This window comes from Protopterus annectens, chromosome 3.part1 (assembly GCF_019279795.1).
Source record: "Protopterus annectens isolate FY-2018-M chromosome 3.part1, PAN1.0, whole genome shotgun sequence".
NCBI classification, from domain to species: Eukaryota; Metazoa; Chordata; order Ceratodontiformes; family Protopteridae; genus Protopterus; species Protopterus annectens.
In genome coordinates, this window is record NC_056732.1 from 1,476,019,291 (window position 1) to 1,476,045,694 (window position 26,404).

The following is a 26,404-nucleotide window of genomic DNA, read 5'->3' on the forward strand; positions in this document are numbered from 1 at the left end:
GGGGAGTAGGGAGTCACCACGCAACTCAACACCTGCTTTTTTGCACAGCCTGAAGGAGACTGCCCTTTCAGAGTTAGCAGCACCCACTGTCACACCTGTAGACAGAGGTGCCAGATAAAGACATATTTCACAGTTTGCTCCAGAGACATGCAAGGTCTTGGTGGCCCAGCACTTGATTTGCCATGTCATAGTTCATACCCAGGCTACTGTTACTGAGACTCGGGTAGACGTATTTAGAGTATGTGGGGAATAAGTGAGGAATTTTACCAGTACATGGAAATGGTGGAGACTAGAGGGAATGTCATGACGATTGTCATGTACAGCATGGCTGCACACACAGCATCCCTTTTAGCCACCATGTGCACAGTGGGACCTAGCCTCCATGGAACTGTCCACATGTATGGCAGACAAGTAAGCTGGGCACAACAAGCTGCATGCACTCCTGTGGAATTCTCCAAGAAGCAGGTAGCCAGGCCTTAGCAGACATCCACAACATGTGGTAGACCTCTCAGTCAAGGTCTAGATCCCACAGCATGGTTAGGTCAGTATTACTAGGTTCCCTTCACTCTGTAGATCCCATTATTGGTGCAGCTCGTCATCAAACTCACATGACAGCACTTGTTCTTTGTCTGTGGGACCATCACCTACATTATTCTTGGGGGACATTTCATATGACATCTTCCAAATATAACTCAATATTTTTAACATTAGTAGGAGGAAAACAATACTCACCCAGCAGTTTTTCCAGACATGTCCAATGCTGCACTTCTCAGTGGAATATGAAAAATGGGAAAAAATGAGAGAGAGTCTCAAAAAGTATTTTACCAATGCATGTAATTTGAACACAGTAAGTGCTATAATACTCTGCTCAGGACACTGCAGTGAAAATGTATTTGTATAGTTATAAACATGTATAACATCTGCTTTTACACCGTTTAGTTAGACCCTGCCATTATAACTAGCACTTGTGTTACTTACCTTTCAGTATACTACAAGTGATGATTGATGGTAAAGCTATGATATACAATATTTCTTTTGTTGAAAATTAGAAAATGCTTGATGTACCGTGTAAGTTAACCATGCAGCACTCAGCATAGCCCACAAGTAACACTGCATAGATAAAGTATTTGTGTGAATGTTGTTTTGCACAGTAAGTGAATGTCATGGGCCATAGTTGTGGACTAGATGTAGCCTCTTTGCCTGCCAGCTACATGCCATACACAAGCCTGCCTTGCTTACACCCATCAGCTGGCCACTGTCACTGTCATCACTGGTTGGAGGAATGATAGAGGGAGCTGCACTGCCAGAATCTGTGACTGGCTATAGGAGTTGCACACTAGACCAGTAGATGTTTGTGCTGTGTAGAATGCAGCAGGCAGTAAATGTCCTGCATGCAGTAACAGTGTCATACTGAAGGCAAAGAAAAAAGGACTTGGAGCAGGCCAAAACCTCTCACTCAGTGACTGTTCCTGTCTAGAAGAGAGTGGTGTTGAAGTGTTTCACCGCAGCTCCTTAGTTTTACAGATTGTGTCATTAGCCAAGGTTTAAGCGGGTAGCCTACTTCATCTGCAAAACAAAAGGAGGGGACACACAACAGAAGGGGGTAATTACTTCATATTGTAATCACTGTACAGATACTAAAATATCTATGGTTAGTAACAGTAAAATGCTTTGCACTTGCCATCTAGGTGACTGTGAGGAAGGGGAGCTAGAGTGAGCCTGTGTGCCAAGTATGGGATTAATGGACATTGCCAGGATGCTCTATTGACATGTTGGTGATGCACCCCCCATGCATCACATTCTACCTGGCATTTGATTTAATGGTAGTTTTTCTTTTTCCAGTACCACTCCCGTCATGGTCCTGAAGAGGCTCTAATAGCAACATAGGTGAAATTTATCGCACCAAGTACATCAAGAAAGTGTGACATCCTGTAAAAGGCACGCATAGTATTGGCTCAGTCATGAGGTTACACTAGGAAATAGATGTATGAATCCAGGTGTGCCAAGAGTATGTTGAGGATCTGCTGATGTATTCTTGAGGCTTACATTTGTGATATATCCCGTATGCCCCCAGTTTGTCTCTGGAAGGTCACTGTGGCAGGTATAGTGAGAGCTCTGCAGACCTTGGTATCCACGGGTATAAGAAGGCCACACATCCACCTAGTGTCCCTGTCTGTTGATCATACAGACTCACTGTAGCTCATACTATGTTCCTGTCCACTCTAAATCTGTTCAAGGTTTCCTTATCTGCAAAGTTCAGCTGGGTTATGTTTGCCCATATTTTCTTCTCGCCTAGAGTGCCACTGGGTGCACCTGGTTTTGGCTCGAGCAAGACTACCACCTCAGAACAGGAAACTGCTAAGCTAGCAATAAATGTGAGCATCTCTGAGGATTGCAGAGTATATGAAAAGAGTCATGACTTTGCATTTTATAAACCTTAAATGCCTAGCGCACATACATGTTAAAAAGCAGTTATAAAATCGCACAAAGAATGCTAATTTATATAAGATAGTTACAGATTTTTCACAGATTACTCATTTATATCTTATTCATTTGCATATTACTTTCTGACACTAGTTCAAGCCTTGCGCATCTATTGTATCCAAATCACACCTTAGCTTGTCTTAACAGCCAGCACAAATTCTCCATTTGCATAACTGCAACAACTATGAATACAACCCTTTGTCTTCTTGGGTATTGAATCGTTAACTGATGCATCAATGATCAAAAAGGTGTGATTTCTTTTATCAGCAAAGCTTTCTTGACTATTTTTATGAGCTTATTAAAAAGCAATATCTAAATGTTCTGACATGCCTTTGTTATGCCAACAGTATCCTTTCAGCACAGTCAAGTAATAAATTTAAGATTTAAAGGGATTCTTAGTTTTCATATTTAAAGAAAAAGTAGATATATGAAAGCACGTCTTAAGTGATAAATCACTTAAAGGCAGGCTTTTAGAAAATATATGCTATTGAATACTGCCTAAAATCAAAACATATGAGCTTTGTGAAAGTTGTGATAGAGCTAATTTATGTAGTGTATGCTGATAAAAGTAGTTACTGTTTCATTTTGCAGAAGTCACTCCTTGAGTAGTCATGGCCAAAGTCATTGCTGAAAAGGGCCTGTTGACCTCCCAACATACCTGGTTATCAGACAGCAATAAATAAATAAAATAGGCAGTCATAGCTGTGAAATGCAATGTTTTTTCATTGATTGCTTGTACAGCAGTCATACACTTGTATAACAGCTACATGAGGTAAAAAGATAGTTGTGTGGTATAGTTGCTAGAATTACCACAGCAGTTTAGGGGTAAAGTACTGTAGTTTGGACAGACCATTTCTTTAGTAACTGACAGCTTCTAACATTTGTGTAATCTTTTTTCTTTCTTTTTTTGTGCTACTCTCAGAGTGACACAACCCACGTATTTAATGATTGTTATGCATAAGAATGTTTATTATACTGATTGTGTGACTTGCCAAAGGCCTTACAGTATTTGCATGTTTACAGTGATGTACTCATTCAGTAGGTTTTATGCATTCATTTTGTGAATCAACACAGTAATGTGTGCCGACTTTTGTCTTTTGTATAGGTTGCTTACCTTGCTTAACTGAAGTCATTGTCTATAAATATTTGTTATGCATTTTGGACAGTCTTTTTGGCTAAGTCATATCAGCTAAGTTTGTTGTGAATTTTAGTTTTAAATGCTAATAGAAATGTGATTTCTTCCAGGTGTATTCAACACAGACTCAGAATGGAACATATATGGTTACTGGAACACCGCATATGGGTTCTATGCAAGGCTACAGCATTCCGCCAGAGCAGCTTCCATCTCATAACCAAGGGGTTCTCCCACCGCCAGCAAGCCCTCTTCCTGGCCAGCAACCGCAGACAGCCTATACAAAGTAAGGCTTTTCTTCAGGACTTTTAATCAACTTGTGAGCTACCAGATTTGAATTGACCTGTAAAGGTGACTTTATGTCATAAAATTAATGACATTTTGGGCAGTTTAACTAAAAGTTCAAGAGCATTTGCAGATAAGGTTGTACCTTACCCCTGTTTTCTTAAGACAGCCTTAACATAGGTCTCAACCTCTTAAGAGGCCAATGTGGAACACAGACCCTAACAATGTGTGACAAATGGTCAAAATGTGGAACACCCTATTTTCACACTGAGCGAAACATGCCTTCACCATGGAGCATGGTAGAACATCTTTAAAATTCAATAAGACACACTTCTCAGATCCAAAACTTTTATTTGTCTGCAATACCATAACCACACCATAAGTAAATGAAACAGCACTTTACAAAAATAAAAATCAAATTGACTACATTTCCTAAACAGACATTACAAGTCGCACAATTGATTTTAGTTAGACCAAGTTAAATAGCATCCTGTCGTATGTCAGATGTAGACTTATTGCCATGGAGCATGGTAGAGCATATTTAAAATTCAATAAGACAAACTTCTCAGATCCAAAACCTTTATCTGCAGAGACACTTTAAATATTGCTCTTATAAACTTAGAAAGTTGCTAGAACAGGACATGACTTGGCATACAGTTTCTGCAAAAAAATGGCAATTACTTTCAGAGATGTCTGAGGGGGACAAGCAGCACAAACACAGAGACACTTTAAATATTGCTCTTATAAATGTAGAAAGTTGCTAGAATAACAAGACCTGAGTTGGCATACACTTTCTGCAAAAAAAAATGGCAATTACTTTGAGTCGTCCGAGGGGGACAAGCAGCACACAGAGACACTTTAAATATTGCTCTTATAAACTTAGAAAGTTGCTAGAATAACAGGACCTGACTTGGCATACAGTTTCTCTAAAAATGACAATTACATTTAGAGATGCACTAGTGGGACAAGCAGCACAAACACAGAGACACTTCAAATATTGCTCTTATAAAACTCAGAAAGTTGCTTAATTAACAGTATCAGATGTACTATGGGGACAAGCAGCCCAGAGAAACTAAATATTGGTCTTATAAACTTAAAAAAATTGCTACAATAACAGGATCTGTGCTAGCATACCTGTTTTAAGGATAGGGGAATATTTGCCTAACCATTAACCTTAACCTTAACCATTGCAGCTAAAACAGTCACTTACCTCTACCTATGTAAACAGCACCAGCAGCACAATACAATCCACGGCACAAACGATGATCCAGCAGGCAGCAAAATAAACCTCAGCCTTCTGACCGGTCTCACTCCACCAAAGCAGCAGCAAGCAAGGTCCCTGAACCTGAAGTCCATTCAGCTCACTAACGCCTCTCATAGCAGGCTGGTTCCAAGTCCCAAAGTCTTCACCACAGCCGCTCCTTCCTTTTCCTCAATGCTAAAGTTCCCGGTCTTCAGAGTTCTTCCTTTCAAGTTGTTGTTGCAAGCAACTTGCAAAAAGTAAAATCCCTGATTCCTGGAAGCCTTTTTCAAGCCATTATTTTGGCGCGAAAAGGCTTCCCGGAACGCGATTGGCCTGTATTGGGGAGCTCTCATTGGCTCCCATCCCCCTGAGAAACTTACTTGATTTGCTCATAGACCACATTCACGATTAGCTGTAAATGCGGTCTATGAGCCAATCAAAAACTGTGGCGTACAGCCAACGCTGTATAATGTGGAAGGGCAGCACAGTTATGTATTGGTTTGTATACTGCAATGCCAATTGGCAGTAATTGCGGTATACAAACCAATCAGAATTCGTGTAGTGAAGCCACAGCTATTCAATGCGGAACAGAGGAACAGTGGCTTCACTCGTCGTCAAATGCGGAGCGTTCTGCATAATCCAGAGCACTTGGATGCTCAGAGCCTTAATAACTTCGGCATGTGCATCCTGGTAGAAAAAAGTAAATAAAACCAACCAACTTCCAACCTTCATTACATTTTAGATGATAAATATTACATCTTTTCTCCAAATATTGCAGAAAACTGATAGTTTATATAAAATACCTTAATATGCAGACTGTTCGAAACATGAAAATTCTATAGTGGATATTCTTTTTTTGTTAGTCAGAAGAGAGTCTTTTATACTAGTTGAGAATTGGATTGTTTAGAAATCTCATATTTCAGTAAGAAAAGGTTTGGTGGGACACATGTATCTCACAGGTAATACGACTGCTATGTGGAACAGATGACTTATCCACGTAAAACACAGTTCATCCCTGTGTATATTCAAGCACAACTTCCATCTATGGATGGGAAACAGAAAATTTAACTCAAGTCATCCCCCTATACTACAAATCGGCAGAAGCAACTCCTAAATGCTTTAATCCATGCATGGGTCCCCCTCAAATTATCTATGGTATGATCCCAGTTATTCTCATTGAGTAATACATAATTGTTGACTATGGAATGGGTAAGGCCAATCTGTAACCAAATGGGATAGGCTAATTTGAGCACAAAAAGGGCAATTGGCTTTGCTTAAAATGGCCCACAAGGGCAGCTAGTGTAGTACTTCTCTATGACTTTTTACAAAATGTCCCTCACCGAAAATCTAACATGGCAGCAGACCCTTTATTGCTTTTTCAGAAAAGTTATAGCAAGAGTTGGCATTCATTTAGCGGATTTTATTTATGCATCTAGTAGATGGAAACAATGATCTCTGCTGCCGTTAGTCATTTCCATGAATCAGTAACATTTTCCAAACATTTAAAAGATCCTTCGTCAAAAGCCAAAGCTTCCTTTGACCTGTGTTTGGCCTCATATGTGATTATAAAGATGTTCTTTAAATGTGTTAACAAGAAAAAACACACCCCGAAAGTAATTTGTTTGTCATACAATTGTAAAAACCTCAGCAGGTGTTTGAATTCTTAGAAAAATTAGTATCAGGATTTCATTACAGTATGGAATTCTCAAGTACTGCTGTAAATCCCAAAGATGCTACAGGAGTATCTGTTAAAGTAAGGCAGAATGGTGGCTCAATGATTATGGTATTTACTGCACAGCAGTATATTCCAGAGGTATTCGTCAGTGTCCACTGCGCTGTTGCAGTAGTACTAACTTCTTTGTACTTCTGCCATAGAAAGACTCCATATCTGGGCTGAATTACAAGGCTTTACACCTTTTCCCCATTCTAGCTGTGAGTATGACCTCCCACTTAACAGCGGATCAGTGGTATAAGAGGGACATCTTCTTATGCCATCTCTAGATGTTCATCATATTGATCACAGCTGCAGTAGCCTTAGCTATATGGATTATATCTTGACAAAGGTATAACAGCCAGCCAGCTTCTAAAGCTTCAGGGCACCCTCCACATCCCCAAACTTTCTGGCAGCGTGAGCTGAACTGACAAAAGACAAGCTTGGGCACCTAACCTTTCAAAGTTTTACTGCCACAAATGAGTATGCTCCCCTGAGGCTTTCAAGGATCTTCATTTGATGTGCTGTTCCTTTGCAGGGTAAGTAAGTGACTTTTTGGGAAGAAACTTCCATTAAATCATTTTTTGTTAATATAAAACTTTACCAAAGAAGAAAGTATTAGTGTTATTTTAAAGCTAGGAGTTTGTGTTTTAACAGACTGTCACAAAACTGTTTTGCACTTTTCAACAGGAGCGCTCTTTTTTCCTGTTAGTTTAAAAATTCATTTTTCTGTAGAGAAATTGTTTTACTTTGTGGGGCTGGCAGTGTTTTAAAGTGCTTTTTATTGTGTTTGTATGTGAAAAAAATGGCCTTTAAGGCTTTTAGTTTTTAACAACATTTGATACTTGTTTTCACCAGAAAGAGGCACCATTTTCTGTTTAACTATGGAAAAATCAGTAGGCCCCATGGTAGTTGTTCTTTCAGCCACAGAGAAAAAGTTAAGCAAACAGCGTTTTTCCATCACAGCAGGCTAGCAATTTTTCTCAACCGCAGGTGGGTGACTTTGTTGTGGCCATTAATTGTACCTGAGATCACTCATCTTTTACCCCAGATCCCTATGGTGTAGCACCTACAGATGTTGCAGACGGGGGGGGGGGTAGCCACAACCTCTGCAGATGTTTGAGTCCCCTTAGGAGGAAAGGGAGAGCCACTCTTGTCAGTCCTGGAAGAGGGAAGAACAAAAGTCTCCCTATTTTGTCAGAATGTTGTCCCCATTCCTGGGGAAGCTGTTGTTGCTGCAATTAATAACGTTGTTGGTCCCATTTTTCCTGCCAAAAAGAAACAGAAAACTAAGCACATATCTTCTCCTCCTCAAATTTCTTTAGACAGGAGTAGTTTACTGACTCTGGCATAGACTTTAATTCAGGCTATTAATTATTTTTATACACTAGTGACTGGTAAAAGAAAAATGTATACTGTCTTTCCTGAAGAGATTCAAGATTCTGAATCTGGACAGGAGGATGAAGTGATAGATACTCAGGGTGTGCTGACTGAAATCACTGTTGCAGTATTCCTGCCATATGGATTGCCATGACTGATGACTGGTCAGGGTACCAAAGCATTTGTTGCCTTGCCAAAGGTCACATGTCCGATTCATGACCTCATCTTGCAAGCGTAGACAGACGTATAAGTATGAGCCTTAGATTTTCTCATTATCAGCACGTATGCAGGTCATGCATCCATTGGACTGATCACCATTTGGTCATTGGTTCCTTTGCTTCACTTGATCATTTTTCTCAGATAAGTGTCCCATTGGGGAGCTTTCCTTTTCCTTTTTTACTTGCACTGTTTTTGTTCAAATTTGTTACATGTCAGTTAGCAGGGTAATGTGCAGGTGCACTAGCCAGATTCTATACAAGGACTTGCACACTAAGTGCCTTTTTCTTTAAGCCCTGAACACGATCACAAATCCTGCTCTATTTGTCAGTTGTTTGTTCCCAAAACCCTTAGGTTAAGGCTTTCCTCTCTCAACACTTTCCAGAAACTTAGTGTCTTAAACACCTGGCCCAATCCAAGATGGCAGATTCACATCCCCAAATGTATCTCTTCTGCCTTAGAAAAAGGTTAAGAAGCTCACGACAGATATGTTAAGAAGCTCAGGACAGATATGCAGTATAACATTTTGGACTCCAGTGTACCCACTGAGGTTGCAGAACCTGCGGTGCATCATGTTACATCTCAGTAGCCCAATACAGAGACCTCATCGGAGGCTGGTATGGCTCTGAAGGACCCTACAGGCTGCATGTATGACCAATGAGCCGTGACTTATCATTCCCTCAAATATTAGTTAGGGAAAAGATTGTAGGTACATTAATAGAGGTTAGGCAGGATTCTGAACTTCTGCATGTTATCCAGGCAGACATCTCACTCAAAAAGAAAAAAATCAAAAGACTAGACATGTGGTCTTTCCATCAGCAGCTAGGGAAAAGGAGTTGTTAGATTTCTTCCAGGGTTTGTTCAAAGCCATTATGGCCTTGAACCCGACCACCACCCCCTTGGGTCTCCACAACCACAGGCTACACTTCAAAAACTTACTTTGACATCTTCTGGGGGGAAAAAAAAGATTATGATTTAGAATACTCTTTAGACTGTTCTTCTCAATTCTATTCTCCTGGACAAATCTGTTTGGATGAAGAGGAATTCTGTCTTTGTATTTCCCTATTAAGGAAACTTTCTTTGGGGAGTCTGTCCAGAACGTGATAAAACATTTTGAATTACAACCCACTCAGATTTCTGACTTTCAGAAGAGGTACTACAGCATCTTGGAAGTGGGCACTCCAACCCCTTCCCCAGTCCCTCATGTACTTGAGGCTTTCCATGATGCTTTCCAGTCTACCTCTTCAGTGCCTGCTTCTCAATCAGCAGTTCCTAAAAAACAGGTTTTACAAGGTACCTGATGACGTAAAGTACTTGTACAAGAGTCCTGTGGCAGACCCCCTCTGCAGTGCCTCTTGTTTCAAATAAGCCCTCTCAGCTCTTACCCAGTGTTAATGCCTTACCTACAGGCGAGGATAGTAGGGCTGTAGATAGGTGAGAAAAGAAGATATTCACTACGTCTACACTTGCATCTAGGGCAATTAACTGCATGAGTCAAATTACTAAATATTTGATTTCTGTACTTCAGTCCTTGAACAAAGTTATGCTGGACCTTCCAACTGCAGAATCAAAGCAGCAAATGCAGAATTTACTTTCCCAGGCCACTCAAATAGCCAGACATAGGTTTAAGTGCAGTTAAGGTGGTGTGGATGCTTTTTTAGGCCAGCAGCTACTGGGTCTGTTTGTAGATATGTATGGCTTTATAGCCAGCCTGCTCCTGAGGATTTCAAATCAAAATTTTTAGGACTCCCCCTTGGACAAACACCTGTTGTTTGATCCTGATATTGGCAGTCTGTTTAAAACTACCCAAAACCAAGGTAAGACTATGAAAGACTGCAGGCAGATTCTACTCGCCTTATTTCCTAGGTACCATAGGAGCTACCCATCTGCATCCTTCCTCAGAATGGACCTTAGGGCAATTCAAAAGCTAAGGAAAAACCCTAGGAAAAGGTACTGTGACAAACTTTATGGGGAACCTCCACCTGGGAGACCTCCCTTTGGAAATAAAAATCTGTGACTACCTTTGTAGCACCCTCTTTCTTGCCCTCAGCTCCCTAACTCTTCTTTCCAAAAGACTGCTACTGTCTCTGCCCCTTTGGGAAACTCTTACCATAGACAAATGGGTCCTGTCCATCATCAAGGAAGGTTGTGCCATGTCCTGGGAAAATATTCCTCTTCTGAAAGACATGCCACATCCTCTTTGCAACCAGATTTCTCTACTTGCTCCCATTGTTCAGGACCTCCAGAAATGGAACACCATTGACTAGGTCCCAGAAGACTTCATAGGAAAAAGATTCTAGTCCAGAGTATTTTTTGGGTGCCAATAAAAGGACGATAATGGAGACCCATCCTAGACTTCTAAACATTTTCTTAAAAGTACCAACTTTCACAATGCTCTCTGTTCTCACACTCTTGCCTTTCATTCTTCCCCAGACCATTTGTATTGTGCCTAGATCTGAAGGATGCCAATTTACACATACCTATTCCTCATTCTTTCAAGAAATTCCTCAGGTTTTCTCTGTCTCCTCGTATTTTCAATTTGCTGCTCTGTCTTTTGGTCTTTCCAGAGCACCAAGGGTGTTCACAAAATGTCAAGCTTTTGGGGTGGCATTCTGGCACATACAAGGATTTTTCCTGCCTGGACGACTTGTTGCTCCAAGCTCTGTCTCCAGGAGTCTTTCTTCAACAATAAGGTTTCACTCCCCAACTCCTGTCAAGTCTGGGTTTCACAGTCAACTACAAAAAATCCCACATGGTTTCTACACAGGACCTGGTTTTCTAAGGTTGCAGACTGGGTACAAAGAAAATGTATGCCTTCCTCCCTCAGGAAAAAGTGCACAGTATGTCCAATTTCTTCCTGGATCTCTCCTCTGTAAATCACTGCACAGTAAAGGAGATGTTAAGAACTTCGGGTTTTGTGGTGGCCAGTATTATTATCCTTCACCCAGCCAGACTTCACATGAGGAAAATCCAGTTTTGTCTGAAATGTGTTTGCTCCCAAAGGTCCCACCCCTTGGACACCGTGATTCTCATTCTGCCTCCTCTAAAAAAGGAGCTACTGTGATGGAAGGAACAGGTCAATCTCAACCCAGGACTTCACTTCACAACCCCCTGTACCCTCCACCCCTTCAAGAAGTTCACATAGATGCCTCTCACAAGGCATGTGGAGTATGGACAGGATCACACCAGGTACAGGGCAGATGGCAGCGTCAGTTCCTGAAGGGAACATATCAACCTGAAGTAAAGGAGAGCTCTTCTGCAAGCACTGCAGACCCTCTCCCACCTGTAGAAACCCAAAACGGTCCTAGTATACACGGACAGCACCACAATCACGTGATACAAAACCAAACAGGGAGGCCCCAGGTCTTATCAATTGTGCAGGTTAGCACAGGAGGAATGGAACTTAGCCACCCAGATGGATTTCACCCTCACATCCACATACATTCCATCACAGGACAATCTGCTAGCAGACTCCCTAAGCCACTCCCTGGAAGAACCCTACTAATGGACCCTAAGCAGACAGATTTTCCAGGCAGTCACTTTTCAGTGGGGCACACCTCAGACAGAACTGTTTGCATCACCACCTAACCATCAACTCTCTCAGTTCTGCACCAGGTAACCTTGTTTCTCAGCCTAGAATACAGATTCCTGTCCACTGGAAGGAGAAGGCAAGTTCCTCTCTGCCATCCCTCCACTACCTCTTCTTCTAAAAATTCTTCTAAAAGCACAAAAGGAAGCACCCATACTCCTTTTACTGGCGTCCTTTTGTGCAAGACAATATTGGTTTCCTTTGCTGTTTCATGTGATAAAGGGAAATTGCAGGAAAATGACTCTGCAACTGGACCTGATCACTCAACAAAATGGATTTCTGTACACCCAAATCTTTCCTCACTCAGCTTGACTTTATGGATGGAAGGATTTCACTTATTCTCTGAGAAGGTTGTTCAAGTACTACAGGAATCCAGGTGACTCACTACTAGAAAGTCTTACACATCTAAATGGAAAAATGTTTTCTTATTGGTGCAGCAAAGAGTTAGGACCCACTGTTATCACAGGCCCCTGCTGTCCTACAATATCTTTGCAAATTGTTTCAAACATGGCTTACTGTTCTATAAAATATAGTCATCAGTGCCTGCCTCTCAACCCTCCTCTTATGGCTAGAACTAACGTCAAGCTTTTCCTCCGGGGGAGTTCTGGATATTAACCCACCAAGAAAACCCATCTCTCCCCCTTGAGGTCTCAGTTTATTGCTGGAAAAGTGTACATTGCCTCCCTTTGAACCAGCATCTTCTATCTTTTTAAAATTCTTCACTGGAAAACTATTCTGCTCTTGGCTGTCACATCTGAGAGAATTTCTGAGTTACAAGCTGTCATGGCCATTCCATCTTTCCTTATATTCCACAAGGAAAAGGTGGTTCTTAGGGTTAATCCATCTCTTCATACCTAAGGTAGTGAACAAGCTGTCCCTGACACTGTTTACCTGCCCACTTTGTTTTTTCCCAATCCCCAAAATAGAGGGGAAATAATCATACATTCTCTGGAAATGTTTGCAAGCCTTAAGTTGGGCCAGGTGATCTCCAGACAAACTGTTGCAACTTGGATCTCTAAGGCCATTTGTTTCTGGCAGTTCGCACTATTGTAATTCATTGCCTTCCTGCCCAAAATATCATTCCAATAGGGCAGTGGCTTCCTCAGGGGCTTTCCACAAGGGAGTAGATGCCAGGTCTGTCTTGGAAGCCGTTACTTGGTCCTCTGTACACACCTTCACAAAACACTACAAAATTAATGCCTTCATCAGGTCCAGGGCTGCCTTTGCTTGGTCTGTCCTGTCTGGACTGTTAGACATCTCATTTACTCAGTAGCCAGCCATCTTTCTGTCTACCTTCAGCTCTAGGAATCACCCATGTGTCAGGAATGCTTCAACAGTGATTTCAGTCAGAACATCGTACAGCTGTGTAAGAACTTCCCGTAACAGTAGATGTCCTACTGATCCCTGTTGCAGTATTCCTTCCCACCCTCCTTCCCTGTGTTCTCTGGCTTACTTCAGCCTTCTTTTCCACCTTTGCTTTAACCTCTACTGTGCTACATGCAACTGGAGGGAGTGGTTTACTTACCTATTTGAGCTACAGCACTCCTAGTTGACTGGTCTCCCTCTCTCAGTAGTCTTCAGGCTGCTGGCTTGGAGATAGTCTGAGGTTCACTCTTGTATGTACGTACATCAGTAATACCCCCTACCCTTGTGAGCGGAAGTCATGTAGCAGACATGCGACCTCTGGAAGAAATCTTTGATACTGGGGGTGGATGTCAACAGTGACAACCCATATGTCAGGAATTCTGCAACATAGATCAGTGGGACATCTACTGTTATGATGAGTTCTTACACAATTATACTTTTTCTCCTCAGATTTCTGATTTAGACTTTAGGAGAGCTTGGTTACTGATTCTCCCTGTGGGGGGTTCTTTTTCTCTGTGACTGTACCAGTGTTTTCAATGGAGTACAGTGAGGTTTCTTAGTCTGTCAGAAAGTACTATGAGCAGTTACAAAAGGAAATTCCAGAACCTGCACCTCATTCCTCCAGGTCTGTCAGCTTTGGAGGATGTGTGTGTGTTACTGCCTGTAATTTTTCTGACAGACAGTTGCTTCTAAAAAGGTGGACAGGATGCATCAGTCTTCGTTTTTTTATATACTCTTTCCTAAACCTGTAGCTATACCTAATTTTTGCTGCTAAAACACTTTGTTAATTCCAGTCATACTCTTTCTGATGAGGTTGGGAATATTATCAATTAAGTTATGGAAAAAAGTTTATACTTCTGCAGCTTCGATTTTCAGAATTTTGAATTGTCTGGTTCATAGGTTAACTGTGAAAGTATGCAGAATGTTTTATCTGTGATTTCTTCTTGTGAGGAAAAATCTGTTGTAAGTCAATTAATTTCTTCAGTTGTTCAAGTCACTATTCATTGTTTACAGTGTGTGTGTATGACTGTTGATTCTACAAGGGCTATGGCCACTAGTACTTCTTTTGATGTTGTTTCCATGGTAACCTCCCAAATGTGGTTAAAAATTAGATTTTAAATTCTCCTTTGGCTAGAGATGTAGTTTTGGCCCCTCTGTTGCAGGGGTGATGAAAAAAAATGTGATGACTACGATAAGCTGATACAGGGAATCTCTAAGATTTTTCAGCTGTCCTTTTCCAAGTTTTCCAAGGGATTCTCTAACTCTTCATCCAATTTTCATAAGAAGCAAAATAAAAAGTCTTAAGAAAATACAGGTAAACATACATTTAAGAAGAAATGTCAAGGCGGTTCCAAGAAGAATTCTGGAAATTCCCTAAACCAAGGATATGAAATGACTGAGACTTCCCCCCTCCCACCCTGGCAGTTCTTTTTGTCTACCAGAAAGTCTGAATTTCCACTTTTTTCTTTGGCAAGAGAGAGTTTCAGTCAAATGGGTTCTGAAGATCATTCATCATGGTTACAGATGGCAGTGGGAGGAAATTCCTCCTTTCCAGGGAGCCGTTCCTCCTCCTCTAGACCAGACTCTCTTGTTTTTACCTGTTCATCACATGCCATCCCAGGGAGTGATAGAATCAGTTCCCCTTTCCCGGGTGGTGACTGGGTTTTATTCAAGGATGCTTTTAGTGTTAAAGAAAATGATTGCAGGCCAGTTCTGGATCTTTCTTTACTAAACCTGTTTGTATTAGTGCCCAAATTCAAAATTATGTCACTTCACAACTTATGTCTTCTTCCTCATTCAAACTTCCTTGTAACATTAGATTTAAAAGATGCATACCATCACATTCCTGTTCATCCTGACTTCAGGTGTTTTTTAAGGTTTTGTGTGTATTGATCACATTATCATTTCTGTGCCTTACCCTTTGGACTATCTATTGCGCCAAGAGTTATAGATCATTGCAGGCTATCCACATTTTTTCCATATTTAGACCACTTATTTCTTTGCAGTCTTTTTCATAGTGTCTGGCATCTCTCTGCTGGGCTAGAGGTCTCTTACACAGGAAGGGATTCCAAGAGAACATTCAAAAGTCTTTCTTCACTCCTCACACAATTGTGTTTCTAAGATGTCAGCTAGACACCACAATTCAAAGAGATTTGCTTCTACAGGAAAAAGTAGATCTAGGTGTAGGTCTGCTTCTAGGATTTTCCACTCCGACTTCAATCACTGCTAAGGGAATACCTCAGGAGTTTGAATCTTGTGGTTTCTATGATTCTCATGATACCCCTGGCAAGACTCCATATCAGAAAGATAGTGTTATCTGAAGTCTGTTTGGTCCCAGCACCAACAACCCTTGTCTTTTCAGATCCCAGTGCTGGAGTTTTTCAGAAGGGAAATTTGCTTGGTGGAGACAACAGATATCCATAAGTCCTGGTCTCCCTTCCTGTCCCTGTTCCAAAGCAGTCATTCACCACAGATGCCTCAGACCTTGCTGGGCGTTTGTTTCAGGCGAGATAAAAGTGTAAGGTGTGTGGGACACCAAGGACATCTAAATCACTGACCACCCAGGTTCTGCGAATTTGGTGTTTCTGATAGTTCTATACCTGGTGATAGTATTCATGTGTTTTCAGTAAATATAAAAGAGGTGCTTGCCTTGACCAGACCACTGAATTCTGTGAATGTTCGGGACCTTTTCATTTTTTTACAGACAATACCACTGTCATGTATTGCATTAGCAAGCAAGGGGGAACCAAGACGTACGCCCTCTGTAGACTAACCATGTTAGCTTGGGATATAACTTCAGAGCACAATCTCATTCTACAGGCATCCTGCATTCTGTTAGAGCAAAATTCTGTGGCAGACAAGCTGAGAAGGACAAGAACAGATCCTCACGAATGGAAACTAGATCCATGTGGTCTTCCAAGATTTAATCTCTGTGGGGAGTTACTCAAGTATTCCTCTGTCTCTTGAGCTAACAGTCAGTTAGCAAGATTTTGCTCCAGGATGTCTGGAAGACTTGTGCCTTTTCTTTTCCTTAGGAATGTTCCTGTATGCTTTTCCACTCTTTCCACTGCTATCCAGGGTGCTTCTGAAGATTCAGAAGAAATCCCCAAGATCATTACAGTGACTCCTTTCTGGCCTAGGCACCCATGGTTTTCCATTCTTTTGGAAATGGCCAAGGGCAATTTCCACAAGCTTCCTCACAGATTGGATCTAGTTGCACAAGAACAGGGGTGTTGGAGACACCTTGACACCAATCAACTTCATTTTACTGGCCTGTATGATAGGGTCTTAATTCCCTTTAGACGTGTTTACTGAGGACGTGCAGTAGGTACTGATGGGGGCAAGAAAGTCTGCTACTAATAAAGCATATGTTTTCAAACGGAAAAGGTTTTCTAGTTGGTGCCAACAATGTAACAAACACCCAGTCAGGCCTAGTTGTTCTCTTATTTTATAATTGTGTGAGTTACTATCCCATGGCCTTTCTTACTCCTCTATCAAGGTTCATTTATCAGCCATTTCAACATGTCTGCCCATGGATCCTCCTCTTTCAGTGCATTCTCATGTCAAAGTGTTATTAGGTTCATAGGCGAATACTAGGCTAACTGCCCTGAAGGGCCATTTAAGGCATAGTCAATAATCCCTAGATCAGAATCAAACCCGTTACCTTGTGCCACTGAGGTGAAGATGTTAACCATTATGCTAAACTCACCCCCCTTTTGAAAGGGGTTTTGCATACGAGGCCTGTAAGAAAAACAGTGGCCCCTCCTTGATCCATTTGAACCAGCTAACCTGGCTGACTTGAGGTTCTTAACATGAAAAACAGTTTTACTGATTGCTCTGACCTCTTCAAGAAGGGTGTCTGAGTTGCAAGGTCTTAGGGTGAGTCAACAGTATCTCATTTTCCACAGACCACAGGGATCGTTTTTTGAAATTTAATCTTTTATGCCTAAAATGGTATCTGAGTTTACTTTAAGCCAGACTTATCCATCTCCCCATTTTCTTTCCTGAGTGCAGACATGAGGGAGAAAGGACATTCCATACTTTGGATGTCCACTTACAACTCTGGTACTATCTTGACAAAACTAAATCTTTCAAATCTTTGGATCAGTGTTTTATTTCTTGTGAAGGTAAAATGAAGGGACAGCCTGTGTCAAAACTGATTATTCCAGACTGGGTCAAGGTCCACTCTTCCACAGCCTTTGCTTCATCTATGGCTTTTTGGAAAGGGTTGGATTCTAGTAGTATTCTAGAAGATACAACTTGGTTTTCTATATATACTTTTACAAAGCACTATCAGTTTGATTCCTTCTGTAGGTATACATCAGACCTTGCAAATAACATTTTCCAGGGGTTCCTGGACTCTTCTTCCACCCCCAAGTGTAGTTAACTAGGGTAATCTTTACATACAGCTAATGCTACTGCAGCAGTAATCAATGTGATGAACATAGTACAGATGTGCAAGTAAACTTAGCATAACAGCAGATGTTTGAATAATCCCTACTGCAGTAGCCATTCCCCCCCCATCCCTGTTATTTTTTTTGTATGTTGTTTATGCCAGGGTGTAGTTATTTATTTTTTGTTCTTCCTAGCATGGCACTTTCAGGGCTCAGCCTCCCTGTGTCTGTTGGCTGGAAAGCTCTGAAGGGCTTTTTCACTCAAACTTGTCTTTTAGTCAGCTCAGCTTAAGCTGCCAGACAGTTTGGGCTTGTGTAAGGTGCCCTCAAGCTTTGGAAGCTGGTCAGCTGTTAAATCTTTCGGAGGATGTTACCCATATAGATAAGGCTGCTGCTGTAGTGATCACTTCTGTTATGGTAAGTTTACTTACATAAGTATACTTTTTCTTGTTAAAGTATTAGTGCAGGTCAGTGCATATTGTGCTAGCATTATTTGGCCAGTTGGTTTGGCTTGGCCGTTTGAGTGATCAGATAAGTACCCCTTTAGAGATGCATTCTTAACTTTTTTATTTTTCCTGTGCATAATTATTCCTTTGTTAGTTTTCATGGTATATTTTATGTAGGAAAACAATCCCACAGAAAGACTTTCATGCATAGTGTTTATTTTGTTTGGGCCTAAGCATGATGTCCCTAGGTGTCCTCCTTGTGCTTGTTTCAGCCGGAAGACCACTTTACTGAGAATCAAGACTCTTGAGGCTTGTCTGAAGCAGAGAAGGCTGCATGCCTTCATCAGTGCTGCCATGGTATTCATCGAGCCGTACATGGATGCCCCTCAAAAAGAAAGAGATGTGAATCCACACTAAAGAATATAAGGGAGGAGGATGATATCCAGTCACACACTGAAGTCATTCCTAGACAGAACATCCTCCTGGGCTGAAATCTTCCAGTTGTTTGGTCCTGACACCTCCCCATGGGTGCCTTTTTCCAATGACTGCACCTTGATCTCTGAGGGAGAGGGCATTATCCCTTTGGTGTTGGACGAAGACATCCTTGATACTAAGACTGAGGTCCTTTGCATCCACCTGTGTATGGGGACCTTGAAGGCAGTTATTCAAAACACAAGCTTAAGATGTCCAGGCATGAGTTTTTTTCTGTTTTTCAGAAGCAAAGACAGTGTCACAAGGCCTTAATCTTGGGAAAAGAAGAGAGAGCCCTATCCAGGAAATCAGATTCCTCTGACTCAAAGGTGGATGAGCTGGCATATGGAGACCAAATGCCTTCTCCTACCAGTTATGAATCAAGACACCGAGTATACTTTATCTTCTGTCTCCCTAGAGTTACTCTCAAGGGAATGAAAGTTCATAACTAGGCTGGCTGCCCTTGTGGGCCATTTTAAGCCTAACCAGTTTCCCTTTTTTGTGAGCAATAACCTATCTCGTTTGGTTATAGATTTGCCTTACCCATCCCATGGTCAAAAATGTATATATTACTCTTGATGAGAATAACTGGGATCTTACCATAGATAATTTGAGGGGACCTGTGCATCAGATAAAGCATTTAGGAGCTGTTTCTGACCATTGCTAGTACAGAAGGCAGTCCTGGAGTAAATTTCCCATCCATAGATCTAGGTTGCGCTTGAATATGGACAGGGCTGAACTTTGTTTTATGTGGATGGGGAGTCTGTTCCACAGCGGTGGTATTTTCTGTGAGATATACCTATCTCTCCAAACCTTTCTGTTGTTGCAGAAGAGGTTTATATCTCTAAACCAAGTATTTCTTGATGCCATTTGACTTGCAGTCCCCTTCAGTAATGGGTTGGAGGATGCCTTGTGTGCCAGACACAGGTCACCTCTTAGCAGCCTGTAGGAAAACTTGGTGGTAGGGCTTTGAGTCAGTTTATGTAGGATATGTTGTTTGGCCTTAGTTTCATTTTAGTAAGGTTGTGTTAATTTCACATGGGAGTCTAAGGAGTTCTCCATTGCCCAGAAGACAAACAGGAACCTCTTGTGCTTACCTGAGCCAAAACGTTTAGCAGTTCCTCCAGTGATGAGGCCTAGATGATGCATACAGTAGTTCATCTTTGTAGCCATGCTTCAGTTCCCTACTCCAAGGAAACCACACAGTTTTTTTTTATAGAAATGTGCTTATCCATCCATTGTGTCCATAAATGCCAGCCATGGGTCTAGTAAGGCTGCAACTTTGAACCTACTTCTAAGTCAGAGGAAGCAAAATTTTGGACCACTATGGAAAGAAAGTATTAGTCTCTGCTGTCCCGATCTTCAGTGGTACATTCCTGCCTTAGTTAAAGTACAATACAAGAATTATGCAGCCTTTCTTCCCAGCTGATGCTTTTGTTGCATCTTGTAGGTCGGCAGGTTCAGTGATAAAAAGACTTGTCTGGCTAAGTACTACCCCACCACCACCAAACCACATTAACACTCAAATTCTTGATGCTTCACTTGAAAAGAAGCTTCTTAGGGGCTTTTGTGCAGAATAGGTGTTAAAAAGCTGAAGGAGAAGAGCACAACTGTACAGTACAATATATGCAGAACTGTACACGCATGTTAATAGCTGCATAAAGGCAGCTGTACCTACTAGGAAGAAGTACAGAACTAACTCGAAAAAACAAGCCACCCTGGTGGAATCGCAAAAACAATAGGCTGTATAACAGGAGGAAGAAAATCATGGCAAAAATTAAGAGGTGCAGCACCTAGCAGGATAAAAGCACTCTCAGCAAACTAAACAAACAACTCAGAGGACCAGTAGTCTACCAAAGCCAAATTTGAGGTAAGTTTGGGCTCCCAGGCCAAGGACAACCACAAAGCATTCTTTGGCTATGTCCGCAACCTCAAAGGCAATACACAATTGTGTGCCCTGCTTATTGTAAACGGAGCCACCTGTACGAAGCCAGAAGATATAGCAAACGTCCTGGCTTTTAAATTCAGCTCCTCCAACTATATCCTTCTCTCCCCCTCAACCTTCCCTCAGGAAATATCATCAAATATAACTCCCCCTACAATCACTAGGGAACAGGTCCTTAATGCTCTCTCTACAGCCACGAACACTGCATCAATGGGCCCAGACAATATCCCAGAATGCCTTCTAAATAGCATGAAACATGGCCCATCAGGACCTCTGGAATTACTATTTAACTGTAGCCTCCAAACAAGCTTCGTGCCTCATGAATGGAGAAAGGCAACAGTCATCCGTCTTGCACAAAGGTGGGCCATCTACAGACCCTGGAAACTACAGACCCTTAAGTCTCACTAGTCTTATATGTAAAGCCATGGAAAGAATTATCATGGAGATGATCAGTAGAGATATAGTAAACATCCTGACACTGGACCCAACCCAGTTTGGTTTCATCAAGGGCAGATCATGCCTACTCAACCTAGTGAACTTCTATGAGGAGGTCACCAAAGCAATGTATGAGGGCAAAATCGTTCACACTGCCTACTTTGACCTGGCCAAGGCCTTTGACACAGTGCCCCACCCGGGCATTGTTGACAAACACAAGAGGTTAAGTACAAACCCATATGTCACCCTGTGGATAGCCATATGGCTCACAGACAGGACCCAGGAAGTTAAAATTGAAGAATCCACCTCTACAAAGAGGCCAGTCACAAGTGGAGTCCCTTGGGGATCAGTCCTTGGACCTCTCCTTTTTTGGCATTTACTTCTTAGAAGGCAAGGCCAATGTCACTGGTCTCTGGGTGACTAAATTTGCAGATGGTTACAAATTAGGAGCTGTCATTGAATCTCACACTGACACAAATGTTCTCCAGGAAGGACTGACAACAGACATACAACTGGTGTCAGAGCCATGGACCAAAACTAAATGCCAAGAAATGCATAATAGTATCCTTTGGGTAGTCATCCATCCCTGGTAACTATCATATTGATAATACACTCTTTAGAGTTGACCCCCAGTCATCAGGGACAATGGGACACACACAGTAATCTAGCCTTTGACCATCACATGTCTACAGTGGTGAGGAAGTCATTTTATGTTGCCCAACTTGTAAACAAAGGTATGGCATCTTAAATCCAAGGAAGTCATTGTTCCACTGTATTCGGCATTCATCAGACATCATCATTGAGTACAATGCCCCCTTTAGTATGTGCATAACCAGGCATATCCAACAGCTGGAACGTCCACAGAGGTTCCTTACTAAAAGAATACAGGGTGTAAGTAAAATGTCCTGTGCAGACCGCCTCAAGGCCCTAACACTGTATTCTGTCTCCTACAGGCTTTTGAGATGAGATCTATGCCTGGCATACAGGGCTGTGTCAGCCTCCACTTTGGTGGACCTCCTACATATCCACAAAACATATAGCACCAGACTTACCCATTCTAAAGACTTAAACCTTGCCTGTGATGTAAATAGGACCTCCTGGAAAGATGGGTATGTATCCCAGAGACTACCCCATCTATGGAACAGGCTCTCTATCCATGTGAAGCAGAGTTCTTCCCTAACCCAATCCAAGTGCAACTTGGACAATTGTATGTGAAACCGAAAATTTATCCCTGATTTGGCACCTGTGTCTCTAATGGAAACAGGTAACCTGTTCATGGTTAATCTCCCAGGCCCATGCCTACACTTATCAATGGTATCAGAACTTGTCAGAGATTTGGGATACATGGCTAGGCTTAAAAAGGCCCTTGTGGTCGTTGGCTAGTAAACACCCATGAACCTGTAAGACTGTCTTGACATCTAGAAATAAAGTACAAACTATAAATCAGTTTGCTCTTCCCATTCTGACTTGCAGCTTTGGTGTAATGGACTGGGCTCCAAACAGCATTGAATCAGCTGGACAAGAAAACAAGAGAAATGTTTTATGCTTACCAAATTATATATAAAAACAGTGCAAGTCAAGATTATACATTCCTCACTGTGACGGCATTATAGGCCTCCTTGAAACTGACTGCAAGTCTGCAGTCATAGGACTGCATATATATTTTCTGACCTCATCTGATCCAAACATAGTGCAAGTTCTAAAGCATGAGGAGAAGTCTAAGATGACAGCTTTGCTTAATTTAGCAAAAGCATTTCAAAACAGAGTGGGAATGGAAATCAAACAAGAAGTTATGAACCATACAGTAACAGCAAGTACCACAAAAAAAAAAAAAAGAATATAAAGAAAAAGACAGAAGCCACTGAATATAAATTGGAAAGTTCACAAATGTAGTGGAAAACATGGAGAAATTCTAGAACAACCATATATTGACCAAGATTTGATGCAGGAATGGTTAAGGAGAGAAGAATTTAAACCAAAAGATGAAAGGCTAATAGCAGCCCAGAGATACTAGGATATATACACACTAGTTTACAAAGTCTATAGAAGTGGGAGAAACAGTCAAAATGCAGGTTTTGTAAAATAGAGCTGGAAACAATTTCACTTCTCATTGCAGGATATGGTAAATTTATGGCAAGGGTCTCTATAGTGAAAGATGAAATAATGTTATACTGTTGCACTGAGGATTGTGCAAGCACTACAATATAGAAGCAGCTGATAAACATTGAAAACATAAACCAGAAAGCATTATTGACAAAGGTGAAGTGCAGGTCGCAGAGAATCACCCAATACCAACAGTTGATAGTGAATGCAAGAAAACCATTTATAGTAGTCAAAAGGCAAATATAGCATTAATCACCAACATTGCTACATCTAGCAATATTATCTTAAATGACGTAGAACTTTTTGCAAGCAGAAACAAGAGCAGTGCAAAAGAAAGATGCCCAGAAAGTTCCAGTAGCAGAACTGCAGAAGGAGGTAATCCAGAGTACATTCTGGGTGCTGTGAAGAGCACTCTTAGCAAACATCAAAGACTGAAGCAATACTAATCTCATGGATTTAGTTGTACCCTGTCCCGGTCCATTTATATCACAGAATTAGAAACCTAAAACATTTGGAGAAATTAAAAAAAAAGTAAGTACTGTAAGGACAGTTTGTTGCATCAGTGTGTGCACCTCTTGAGAGAGAGAGAATGAGGAGACTTTCAGGCACCCCAGGCAGAAGAACTTAAGACTGACAGTATGGAGGAGCTAGTTTTCATTCCCTCGTGATTGTCCTCCTAAGGGAAGACAGGAAACCTAATTCAAGGAAATCATACCTAGCAAATTGAGAAAGTTTCTCCTGTTGATGCCAGAAACGAGGCAAAGAATCCACCCTGTTGAATGTGTCCTTGGTCCTAAGTTACATTACATGTCTTATCTTTTAAATCACATTGTCTTATGTCTCTTCAAAGGTGCATGTATCTGCCATTTCAGCATACCTACCTTGGGAACCCCCCCACTTTATTCCAAATTAGTGATCAAAAGCTTCCCAAGAAAGAGCCTTCAACACCATGAGTTTCAAATGTGTCCTGAAAAAAGTTAACTTTGCCTCCGTTTGAACCAGCTGCTGTTGCTCCTCAGTTATCAAAAACTATGTTCTTATAAGCCATCACTTTTGCCAGGTAAATTTCAGAACTACAGGCCTTCATGTATGAAGAGCAGATGTTCTTCGTGTTTCACTGTTGCAGTCATCACATTTGGGTTATCTGCTTGCAGTAGCCCTCAGTCAGCCTGATTAACAAAGTCTTGGGTCCTGCGTCGGTTGCTGTCCCTTCTTCCGTGACATCAGGTCGCCAGGAGTATAAAACATTCAGCCAAAGCTATTACTTCAGTCTTTCTTGCCGTGCGGTGCCCGAAGCAGAAGCAGTTCGCAAGTGCCGGTCGGCCACCTCCTGAAATTTTCATTTTCGAGTTTCAGAACCGAAGTCTTCAACTAACAGCTAATTACCTCGTTGGGGAAACTTTTTCTTGCTCTAAATCGATATCAATAAAAGTTAATAATTACATTACTTGTGGAAAGCAAATACCTCATAAAGATTTTCACTCGTACTGTAATCCTTGCCTAGGCCCTAAACACGACATACCTCGCTGTCGGTTTTGTGCCTTATTTAAACCACGAACTATCCATCTTCGATATATTTTTGCTTCTAAATATTTTGGTGCTCGGTTCAATTATCCTGATATGTCTTCGGTAACCCATCCGACTACCGACATTCCGAAAAAACGCAAAGATAAAGACAGGCAACGCTTCTAAGCCAGTCGCCAGTTCGCCGGTACTCAGTGAGACGCTTTCGCAGCCCCCGATACCCGCTATTTCAGATTCACAGGCCTCTACTGAGACCCTTTCGGAGTACGGTATGCTACGAGATGCTTCAACTGTGGAACTTGCGGATGTCTCTACCTTGGATGGGTCCGGAGCCGCTGTGTAGGCACCGGCTTCTAAGGGTGTATTCAGGCCTATGGACTTGCATATTAAACCAACGCCATCTTCTTCTTCAAGGCCTAAAACTCTAACCATGCCTAGAAAACTGACGCCCAAACCACATGGTCAGGCCTCTATGCCTAAAAAAAAATAAGAATGGCTGAAGACCTTATTACTTTAATTAGGGGAAGTCAGCCTTCCCCCTCTGAGAGATCCAGGACTGAGTTTGCTTATGATACTTCTGATCAGGATTCCGAATTTTCTGTTTCCTCTGATGACCAGGATTTACCCTTGTATACCTATGAGGATTCTGATGCTGAGGACTCAATTCCCTCTGCTTCCCCCCCCAGAGGATTTCTCTTTTGTTGAAACCTTGCATACTCTCAGGGAGCATTTTTGTTGGGAAAGTCAAGATTTCTCTGATTCCAAAAAGAGGCTTAGGGATTTCTTACTCCTGCCCCAGCACAGGCCTTTAGCCATACCTCCTGAATCTAGTTTGACCCCTGACTCTTTACCACCTGCTCGCAGAAAACCTGACAGATTTCACAGGGACCCAAGGGCATTAAAGCTACTACTGCCAAAAATCCTACCCCCTCTGATAGAGACTCCAGGGCGCTGGATAGGTGGGGTAAGAAGGTATATACTTCTGCAGCTTTGGCCATTAGGGCCTTAAACTGCCAGTTTCATATGTTAAAGTATCAGCAGCATGTTATTGGATTGCTTAAACAGAAAATGATGTTGATTCCTGATTGTCTGGAAAATAAGGATTTACAGGATTTACTGCATTCAGCTGAACAGGTTGGAAAGCATACTTTGCAATGTGGTTTAGATTCACTAGAGGCATCTTGCAGGGCTGCTGTAACTGGGTCTGTACTTAGAAGGCATGCTTGGCTTAAGGAGCAATCCTTGCCAGATCATGTTAAAGCAAAATTACTGGATGCTCCCTTAAACCAGGACCACCTGTTTGGCAACAAGGCAGAAGTTGTTCTTAAAAAGATGGAGGAAAAAGCTAAATCTATGCAAACTGTTAAAAGATATTTTACAACCTGTGAGAGATGCACTTATATAGCCAAACTGGAAGCAAAGCTCTCTTCACCCAAGACTGGACTAGACAGTCAAGAGGAGAAGGTAAACACTTGCACCACACCACACTCAGCACATAGTCCCTCAAAACCTACACCACCAAAACACACACTTAGAAACACCAAACACACACCTACATTCGCGGAGGCTCTCAGTAAAAGCCTGCCCAAGCAACAGGGACCTCCAAAGCAGAAACACAAGCAACCTCCACCCCCCAACACAACCCAAATGACACATAGCCGACAAAGTCAGTGTGCCACTC

At 41.7% G+C, this 26,404-nt stretch overlaps 1 protein-coding gene across 1 annotated transcript in view; it reads left to right on the plus strand.

Annotated features, from left to right (window-relative positions):
- STAM (signal transducing adaptor molecule) overlaps positions 1 to 26,404 on the plus strand; it is a gene marked incomplete in the record, with an annotated part of 1,274,308 nt that overhangs the window by 1,176,760 nt on the left and 71,144 nt on the right. Inside the window, 1 exon segment of the mRNA XM_044067544.1 lies at positions 3,730 to 3,902. Within this exon segment, the coding sequence (XP_043923479.1) occupies positions 3,730 to 3,902 (173 nt within the window).